Source organism: Panicum virgatum, chromosome 1N (genome assembly GCF_016808335.1).
Source record: "Panicum virgatum strain AP13 chromosome 1N, P.virgatum_v5, whole genome shotgun sequence".
In the NCBI taxonomy this organism is placed as follows: domain Eukaryota; kingdom Viridiplantae; phylum Streptophyta; class Magnoliopsida; order Poales; family Poaceae; genus Panicum; species Panicum virgatum.
Genome location: NC_053145.1, coordinates 51,602,111 through 51,612,512, shown reverse-complemented (window position 1 = coordinate 51,612,512; position 10,402 = coordinate 51,602,111). Strand labels below are relative to the sequence as shown.

The window sequence follows — 10,402 nt, the reverse complement described above, 5'->3', positions numbered from 1 at the left end:
CCATAGCTCAAGCAACTCAAGAAGAGCTGCCCCCACCTCCGCCTGGCCCCCCACTCAAGCAAGAAAACCAAACTAACCAAAATGCCCAGCCTGCACCACTACCAACCTTCGGCAGGATAATGCCAATATCCGGAGGGTCATCTCTAGAATTCGAGAACAAAAAACAAATAAGAAACTACTTTCGACAAGTTCATTCCATCATGGTGGATGGACCCATTCAGAAAACGCAATGGTCTCACATGCCCATAGTGTTTTCTGAAGAAAATGTAAACCTGCTCAGCTTTCCCCACACAGATGCACTAGTTATCGAAGCCAATATACAAGGCTGGACAATCGGTAAAATTCTGGTTGAAATGGGAAGCTCCGCAGACATCATCTTTTCAAGTACCTTCGACCGCATGAACATCGACCGCAACCTTCTGCAGCCAGCGGACATCCCGCTCATTGGCTTCGGGGGCAAACGAGTGAACGCCCTTGGAAAGATAACCCTTCCAGTATCCTTCGGAGATCTCTCAAACCCAAAGACCGAATCCATCACCTTCGATGTTGTGGAAATGAATTACCCATACAATGCAATCTTTGGCCGTGGCCTCATCAACAAATTTGAGGCAATCATCCATCAGCTGTATCTGTGCATGAAAATGCCTGCAAACAAAGGAGTAATCACAGTCCGAGGCAACCAACAATTGGCCAGAGATATCGAGCGGGGTGTCGCTCCCGGACAAAGAAACGTCCATTTGGTCGAAGCTGACAAAAAAACCCCGCTACTAAAAGAGCCAAAAAGGGACAAAGAAGAAACATTCCAACAAGAGTGCAAAGTAAAAAAAGTACCACTTGACAAGTTCTTGCCGGACCGGAAAGTAACAATCAGCGCGGCCCTCGAGCCAGAAGAAGAGCGCGAACACTTGGAGTTCCTAAACAAAAACAAGGATGTCTTCGCTTGGTCAGCAAATGACCTTCGCGGCGTTAGCCGAGACATCATAGAACACAAACTGGACATTGACCCAAAGATAAAGCCCAAAAAGCAGAAGCTTTCGCAAGATGTCTGACGACAAAGTCGCAGCAGTTAAAGCAGAAGTCCAAAGGCTTCTTGATGCGAAGGTCATAAGAGAAGTAAAGTATCCCACTTGGCTGGCCAACACTGTGCCAGTAAAAAAGAAAAATGGTAAATGGAAAATGTGCATAGATTTCACTGATCTAAACAAAGCCTGTCCAAAGGACGACTTCCCCTTACCAAGGATCGACAAAGTTGTCGATGATGCATCAAACAGTCAACTGATGTCACTCTTAGACTGCTTCTTCGGATACCATCAAATCTGGATGAAAAGAGAAGATGAAGAAAAAACCAGTTTCACAACCCCTTTCGGAACATACTGTTTCGTCAGGATGCCCGAAGGTTTGAAAAACGCTGGACAGTCATTCTCACGAATGTCCTCAAAAGTTCTGGGCCCTCAACTCAGAAAAAATGTGTTGACCTATGTTGACGACATAGTGGTCACTAGTGCAGAAAGAAAAAAACATGTGGCAGATCTGGCCGAAACATAGTCGATACAGAAGCACCAATTGAACCTTGGACAGTACATTGTGATGGTGCATGGTGTAACGAAGGAGTTAGCGTCGCGGCAATCATTCAGTCACCTTCGGGTACGAAGCTAAGATACACCGCGTGCCTCAAATTCAGTGATCCAAACCCCTGCACAAACAACACCACAGAGTACGAAGCACTACTGCTAGGCCTCAGGAAAGTGAAGGCCTTGGGTCATCCAAACTTTGTCATCAAATCAGATTCAAAGGTCATCACCGACCATGTGGAAAAAGAGTCAGAAGCGAAGAAGCCAGAAATGAAAATGTACTTAGATGTAGTAAGAGCTATGGGCCAGAACGAAGAAGCTGACAAGTTAGCAAAAGCTGCTGCTCGCAAAGAACCACTACCTCCGGACGTTTTTTTACGAGAAAATCACAAAACCTTCCACAAAACAAGAAAAAGCGAAACAAGTCAACGTCATAGCAAGCGAAGATTGGCGATCACCAATTATGGAATACCTTCGGGGACACTTCGAGCCTTCGGATGAAAAGGAAGGAAAAAGAATGTTCCAAAGGGCAAGAAGCTACAATTTGTACGAAGATGAACTATACAAGTCTGGAGTGGTCGGCCCCTGGCTCAAGTGCATAACGACGGCCGAAAGTCGGGAACTACTGAAGGAAATACATTCCGGAATTTGTGAATCTCACATTGGCTTAAGACCTCTGGTCGCCAAAGCCTTCAGGAAATGATTCTTTTGGCCATATGCATTGAAAGATGCTGAGAAAATAGTCAAAACTTGCGAAGGTTGCCAAATGATGGCACCCAAATCAAACAGACCTTCGCAACCAATACAACTCATACCTCCGGCTTGGCCACTCCAAAGATGGGGCATGGACTTGGTCGGTCCACTACCAACAGCTCAAGGCAACTACAAATATGCTGTGGTTGCAGTGGAGTACTTCACCAAATGGATAGAGGCAAAACCACTAGTGAACATCACTTCCGAAGCAGTCAGAAAATTCTTCTGGCAAAACATAATCTGCAGGTTCGGAGTGCCAAAAGAACTAACCGTTGATAACGGGAAGCAATTCGATTCTCATCTGTTCAGAGAATTCTGCTACTCGGTAGGAACAAAGGTCATGTTTGCATCAGTGTATCACCCTCAGTCCAATGGTGCCATGGAAAGGGCCAACGGCATAATTTTCAACGCCATCAAAAAATGCCTGTTCGGTCTGAAAAAAGAAAAATGGGTAGACAAACTGCCGAAGGTCATCTGGTCCCATAACACAACTGAATGCTAAGCAACAAAATTTACCCCATTCAGATTGTTGTATGGAGCCGAAGCTATGAGCCCAGAAGAACTCAAACACAAAAGTGCCAGAGTTCTAAACAACATCGAACCTTCGATAGAAGCAGATCTCACAGAACTCGACATCTTGCAAGCTTCGGAAAATTTAGAAGCATACCAAGAAGAAACAAGGAAGTGGCGAAACAAAAAAGTAGCCAACAGAGAAATTGCCGAAGGAGACTGGGTTCTAAGAAGAAAGCCAAACACAGAAACCATCGGCAAGCTTCAATCCAAGTGGGACGGACCATACATTGTGTTATACTCCAACAGGCCAGGATCTTACCACTTGGCGGATATCGAAGGAAACGAGCTGCAGCATTCCTGGGATGCTGACAGTCTCAAAAAGTATCATGTCTAGGGTAAAAGTTGTAAAAGGATGAGCGACAAGAAAGCAAGCTCATACCTTCATGTCATTTTTCCTTTCATTTGAGTCTAGTACCGTACTCTTTTCCTCACATAAGGGAACTCCAATTCGGAGGTGAGGTTTTTAATGAGGCGGTTCCTATGTAAATTCCCCAAATTATATGAATAATTCCCTTCAGAAAAATGTCTCATGTCGAAGCAACCACAGGGTCGCAAACATCGACCTTCGCATTTGCACCAAGGCTGAAAATAATTAAGTCAGTACAACTCGTAACCGTAACAAGCTGTACATACTTATCTTAAAGTGTATTCTATACACTAAAAAAGCCAAGGGGCTACCGACTCGAAACACGAGTCGAAGCCAAGAAACCTTCGGCTGCAAAATGAAAGTGTATTCTATACACTAAGAAAGCCAAGGGGCAGTCGACTCGAAACACGAGTTGAAGCCAAGAAACCTTCGGCTACAAATCAAAGTGTACGCTACAAAAAATGCCAACGGGCTCTCGACTCGAAACACGAGTCGAAGCCAAGAAATCTTCGGCCAAAAATCAAAGTGTATGCTACACAATAAGAATGCCAAGGGGCTGTCGACTCGAAACACGAGTCGAAGCCAAGAAACCTTCGGCCAAAAATCAAAGTGTATGCTACACAATAAGAAAGCCAAGGGGCTGTCGACTCGAAACACGAGTCGAAGCCAATAAACCTTCGGCCAAAAAATAAAAGTGTATACTACACAATAAGAAAGCCAAGGGGCTGTCGACTCGAAACACGAGTCAAAGCCAAGAAACCTTCGGCCAAAAATTAAAGTGTATACTACACAATAAGAAAGCCAAGGGGCTGTCGACTCGAATTTGAATTTGGCCGGTTACCAGTCAAGCCGACCGGTTACCAGTCAAACCGGCCGGTAAACCGGTCAAACCGGCCGGTATACCGGTCGAAACCGTTTACACATGTGATTTTGAATTTGGATTTGAATTTGACCGGTTTCCACCGGTTTCCGGTCAAACCGGTCCGGTAAACCGCTACCGGAGGGCGGCGGTTTGACCGGACCGATCGGGATTGTAAACCCTGGGTGCACCTAAGGTCACCAATTGACACCACTACACTTATACAGCTTGCAAATTGAGAATGTGATTGAAATATGAAATTTTCAAAGACTTGCAAGTTTTAATTTCCAAGACGTGAAGCTGTATACAACACTTGATAGACTCAGGCCATTAATTCAAGCAAGTATTCGAAAAAAATCAAGAGGCATATTGAATTCACCACAATGTATGCTATACTTTCTTCAGGATTTGCACAGAAGAAACTGAACTAAAGCATGGCTCCGCTTGTGAGAATTTCCAAGGCAAAACCGATTGCCACTGATAAATATCAAGGTCAAAATAATCTGAATTTTCCTGTAGGGGATCTGGTGCAGAATCTTTATGTTCAGCCGGAGATATATTGCTAGCTTCGCCAATTCCTGGACATGCCCGATTGATGATCAGGCAGGCGTTCTATGAGGCCGTTCAGACAAAGAGGTCCTTTATAGAACTCAAAATTTGGAATGTTAATCCAATAGAATATTCATCTACTCTTACCTGCAATATATAATTAGTGGTCAGTTTATGGTTGTTTGACATTGGGGCAGTTCAAAGTTTGATCTTAGAGTGGTAGAACAATCTAGCATTTGTCATCTAAGTACCAATAAACAATAATTTGAATAAACCAGCAAAAAACAGTTTAATAACATTTTACAGTGAAATTTGCCAATTGCCTTCATTTTATTTCTTACCAAAAAACAAATGGACAGGCAATATCTCTCAAGGACTAACTTTATCTCTTATTATTCTTGAACAATAGAGAGTGAATAAATTATCCACCAACTTACCATTCTGACAGTGAAAATAAAACAAGTAGGAGCAACAATACAAAGTTAACACATACCTCGAAGGTGACAATTTTCCAAGCGATTTCCCAATGAAAACAATCAAAAAAGAAATTCTCTAGTGCCGCGTTATTTCATCCAAAATGTTGCCCACACTGGGTGATAATCTCGGAAGGTATTTGTATACCTGCAGCATGGAAAAATATATATGGTCACAATGTGAACCTTTTCTAAACTCACCCAGAGTAGTACCAGGAATTGTAATACATCCGTAGAAGCTGTAACTAATGATCAAGCAATTCATACAAATTGAATTTTGTTCCCAACAGAAACTTGGATTTTACTTTATAAAAAATATTAAAGTAATGTAAATGTGATTAAAAATGGTAGCACTGGAGTTGCTAAAATGTATTGAAAACATACAAAATGGTGAACTAGGGCATAAAATTCTTATAAAATTAAGAGGCTCCTACAAAAAAAATACTGCTTCTTTACTTCATTAATCTATTGTCACGCCCTTGTTAGTTTGATGAAAAGGCATCAACCAGACCTACCCAAAACTTTATTAACACGTCGAAAGCAACAGGAACCAAACAAACAAAAAATGTGACTGCAGCTTGATCAGCTTCAAGCCCATAGTGCTCCAGAATAACCTCTACCATCGTATGCCAACCTGGCTCTGAATGGTACCTGCAAAAGTGCAGCTAGTGGACTTTTATATTGAATAAAATCATTGCCTATAAATAATAGTTAACAACAAAAGGAAGATGCAAATAAAACAATATTAATCTCTCTTTACATTTGAATGAAAGAAGAATCGGACAGAAAAACTTTCAAGGCTGTTTCTTAGTTATTTGACCGAGAAATGTGTCTCCCAAAGCAAGAGTACAAGACTAAGATACAGTTAAATTTTCTCATTGTAGTTCAGCTTTTTTCTATGAACCAGCTTCTGATAGGGGAAACAATCTAGTGCTTAAGTTCAGTTTTGCTCAGATCAATGGTAAATAAGATTCTCCCATGTGAAGGGATGTTTCTGAAGACAGAAAACAAAAAATAATGGCTGACAGAGAGAAGATGAAAGGAAAGAGGATAGCTCAGGTGCACATATAAAGGATAAACCAGGACAAAAGTATCATAGCACTATACCTAATTGGCCAGTTGGCCCAAGTAGTCATAACACAGATACTTGATACTTCCCAGTACTTCGAAATATTTGTATATAAGACATTATGTGCAAGGGATACGTATATACTGTGCCAGGATTATTACTGATGACAAAGTGGCATGAATAACACTTGCCTACAGCATGCTGGATTAATGCATATATATGATTGTTGCGCAAAACCACACCCCATGCATGGATGTTCCATTTAATAAAAAAAATTCACATAACTTACCCTAGAAGGATGTCTGATACTAGAATAATAAGAAAGGCCTTCCCACTGTCTGAAATGTTATTTAGCAACTTATATCCTGTGAACTTCAGCATCGCAACCTGAATGCCAAGGAGGAAGAGTAAAATGTATGACATCAGCATAACTCTATATATTCATTTGGGGAAGAAAAAAATGCCACAATAATCAATGAGACAAATTCATGGCTGTCAAAACATTATCGTACGTAAAAGATATCTGCCAGGTATGCTAACTGAATGGCACATCACAATCCAAACTAGATGCAATCCTACAAGCTCGAAGTCAACTTTTAAAACTCTAACCACCAGTATTGAGTTAGATTTGTGACATGGAAAATGATATGCTACTAGCACTACCTTAGAATTATATGGTGTACTAAAGAAGAGAAATGATGCAGATTCTGGTCAGTATGCTTTTGCAGTAATTTGAAATTGACAATATCAATTAACTAGCACTCCTTTGACAACAAGAGGCCCAGTAGCACAGCAATTTATCTACTTGTAAGCATTTAAACTTCATTTTGAATAAGGAAAAAACTATGTGTGTACATGCATGCCACAAAAAAATTGCTACACATATTACTGTTACACAATTGAAAATGGATGGAAACCGAAACAGACATGATTTTCTGATAGATACTAACTTTGCTCGGGTTGAAGCAGATAAGAAGGAATAGCACAATCCCATAAACCATATCAGACCATATATTTGCAAAAGCATTCCGGTTTTCTAATCTCCATTCATCTCTCAACTCTAACCTGATAAAATAGAGAAGATAACAAATACACTGCAGGATGAGAATACAATGCTCTAATATATTAACCGAACACAAATAGACTTCTGATGGATAGTGCATTTATGAAAGTAATGATTTGGCAAGAAAGCATAGTAATCAGCATTTTTCTCACGCTTTTTCCCGCAGCTCTGACCAGACCTCCTCATCAGAAAGTGGAGGAGATTTACCAATCTCTACTTCAAAACGGTATCTTGCCTTCTCAATATTTAGGTCTTTAACCATCTGGAGCTTTTGGCTGCGTCTTACATCAAGTAACTCAGCAGCAAGCGGTACCTTCTGGACATATCTGTTATTAGATAATGCTCCATTTAATAAATTCTGCATTTAGCATACATTGTTGCATGTAACGACAGAAGCAAAAAGAGCAACTTCTACCAGTGCCCACTATTTCAATGACAAAAGGTGATGATATAGAATGGGTGAAATAAATTACCTCTCCAAAAAGGGCATCATAACATAGTCATGGACTAGAAAATCTATCACCCACGGAACCACAATCAGTAGCGCCAGAAATTTGGCCTGTAAAGAACAAAGTCCTTTGTTAGTTTGAAGTTCCAAAGGTCTCACTAAGTCACTATAATAATGTGATGCATGCTAAGCTATGGAACATTTTATTTTGTTTCATCCAAATGGATCCTGAACAAGATTACAGGATTAAAATAACTTTTTTTTTGTCTACAAGGTGCTGCATTGTTGTATCGAAAGAGAAAATCCTAACAGTGGTGGTGAAGACCAGAAGTACATTTCATGATTATAAATGGAAATGGATTATGATATCTGGTGTCACAAATAACTAAAGTAGTAAAGAACGTACCGAATTTGTTGAGGCATACATAAAAACTCGATCTTCAAGCAACATGTCATCATAATCTTCATCAATGGAATCTCCGAAAACTTCAATGGCGCTCTTATCCCTCAGTATCTCTGCAGGATCATCAGTTATCTGGTCCAACACGCTCACATCCCCGCCCCAGTCTCCTCCCCCTGACGTGCTGCCCCCACTGATCCAATCCTCCCACGACCGTTCCTCAGCATTCATAGCATCCTGCTGGGCTTCCCGCAGCTCAACAATAGCCTCAGCTTTCCTCCTCCATGTCTCAAACTTCTCATTCTCCGACAGCTCTTGGTCACTGCCAATCTCCTCAAACGATTCGTCATCCTCCTTCAAGCCAGCCAAATTCTCCTCATCATCATTCCAATCTGAGAAAAATGGCTTCCACCATGGACTTTCCCACTTCTTGGGCCGCCGCCTCTTCTTCGCGAAGACCACCGGGTGCCTCACCCTCTTCCTGTGGGAACCAAGGGTGAACATCTTACATGCACAGGTACCCTGGCGCTGGATCATATCCTCGACAAGAAGCCGGAGTGCAATGCTGTTAAAGCTGACCGCACAACAGCTCATGAAGGTCATGAAACGGCGATCACATGTTCCTAGCCCCAGTGGTACTTGGAACACAAGGGCAAATGCACCTGGAGCGGGCACAGGTTCATGTCATGAGCATTCCCCTATCGTAGACAGGGGCGGACCCAGCATAGGACATGGGTGTACACATGTACACCCGATAATTCTTGCTCTTGCAAACGAAATCCAAGTTGGTAGGTAACTCACTATATAGTAACTGGATTAGATAGTTTTGTCAGGGTTTGGGGTCTCGCACAGCACAAGGAAAGAGAAGGGGCCGGCGCGGCATACCTGGAGGATGCGCTCGTCGCCGGCAAAGGGTTGGGCCGCCGCTCGCCCAGTCGTCGCCGCCAGGGAAGGAAGATGTCGAGCAAGGGAGGAGACCGGGAGAGAGTTTCTCTTCGAGAGAAAGGGAAAAGTAAGAGAAGAGATGAACCTGAGGCCCTGAGCTGCTGAGCCTTGAGCGGGGGAGGGCGGCTGTCAATGAGCCGAGCTCGAGCATGACAACATTCTTGCCTTTTGGGTAGCGAAGAAATCCGAGGGAGCCGGGGAGGAGAGAGAAGGTGGCGATGGTGAGGAGCACAGAGCACTCGCTCTCTGTTTTGGACGGCGGCGAAGGGACGACGCCGGAGTGGAGTGGATGGATAGGAGTGAGAAGTTTGGGATGAATGGATATTTGGATCATTGGATGGACGACCCAGACGAAGCTGAAGCGTTTGTCTACTTGTTCCAACGACAGCCAAGCACGCTATTGAATTGCTTTCTCATCCGTACACACGTGCAACGGATTCACCACAGCTCGATATCTTCAAATTTATCTCAAATGAGGCCAAGTCCAGATAATCCTTTAATTATCTCTTAATTCAATTTGACCCTTAAATTATATCATTTATCTTAATTTACCTCCTAATATGTACAATTTATCTTTTTATATATTATTTACAAGTAAAATCTTAATTTAAGATTTTGCAGATCAGTAATAGGTATCATAATGTATGTCTAAAAAACATATTATAATTATTCATCATTATTTTTTAAATTTTGTATCATAAGATTTAATTTATTATTAAATATCGCACCCTATCAAAATAATAATGAAAATTTCTTGACATATTTATCTAAATTATGTTATGATGTCCTCTATCACTTCGCTTGAGCATAGATAAATAAAGAATATAAATCATATTAAAGGTTGAATTGGATTAAATGACATAGTTTATGGGTAAATTGAACTAAAAAATAATTTAGAAGGTTATTCAAACTTTAAGAATATTTGAAGGGAGTAATTTGAACTTTTTTCTCATCCTTATTCTGTTATTCACTAGTTTGGTTTGTACTCGCTCGGTTAAAAAATGTAAGGCTTTGGAACGAAAGAAATCGAAGGACGTTTGAAGGGAAGACGACAGCAGCGATGCAAGTGTTTTGGTTCGTCAAGGAGAAGATTGCTGTGGAGCAGTAAGTTGTAAGAAGAACGCAAGTGCCTTAGTATTTCTTAATGATAAATCATTCTGTGTTTGAATTTCTAGTTAATTACTCCTTATAAGAATTATTTGCAGCGCTCCTAACTTTTTAAAAAAAATAAAAATATAACTTATTTTAAAGTTGATTTTTAGTCTGGTCCTGTATGTGTCTTCTTATAACTACACAATTACAATGATCACATGAATATACACTAAATAAGAG

At 41.2% G+C, this 10,402-nt stretch overlaps 1 protein-coding gene across 4 annotated transcripts; it reads right to left on the bottom strand.

Moving 5' to 3' along the window:
• Positions 1-4,367: 4,367 nt before the first annotated feature.
• Positions 4,368-9,428, bottom strand: LOC120656521 (chloroplast envelope membrane protein-like). Of its 4 annotated transcripts, XM_039934635.1 has the most exons (10): positions 9,236-9,428; positions 9,011-9,118; positions 8,132-8,787; positions 7,751-7,836; positions 7,430-7,603; positions 7,165-7,279; positions 6,504-6,601; positions 5,661-5,796; positions 5,166-5,293; positions 4,368-4,819 (listed from the first exon to the last, which is right to left on the bottom strand). In XM_039934635.1, the coding sequence occupies exons 1-9, from the start codon at positions 9,402-9,404 to the stop codon at positions 5,225-5,227; spliced, it is 1,611 nt and encodes a 536-aa protein (XP_039790569.1). In that variant the 5' UTR covers positions 9,405-9,428; the 3' UTR covers positions 4,368-4,819; positions 5,166-5,224. The 4 variants fall into 4 exon arrangements, with proteins under 4 accessions (XP_039790569.1, XP_039790567.1, XP_039790568.1 ...); XM_039934633.1 differs by having other exon boundaries at positions 9,011-9,428; XM_039934634.1 differs by having other exon boundaries at positions 4,368-4,701; positions 9,011-9,428.
• Positions 9,429-10,402: the final 974 nt, after the last annotated feature.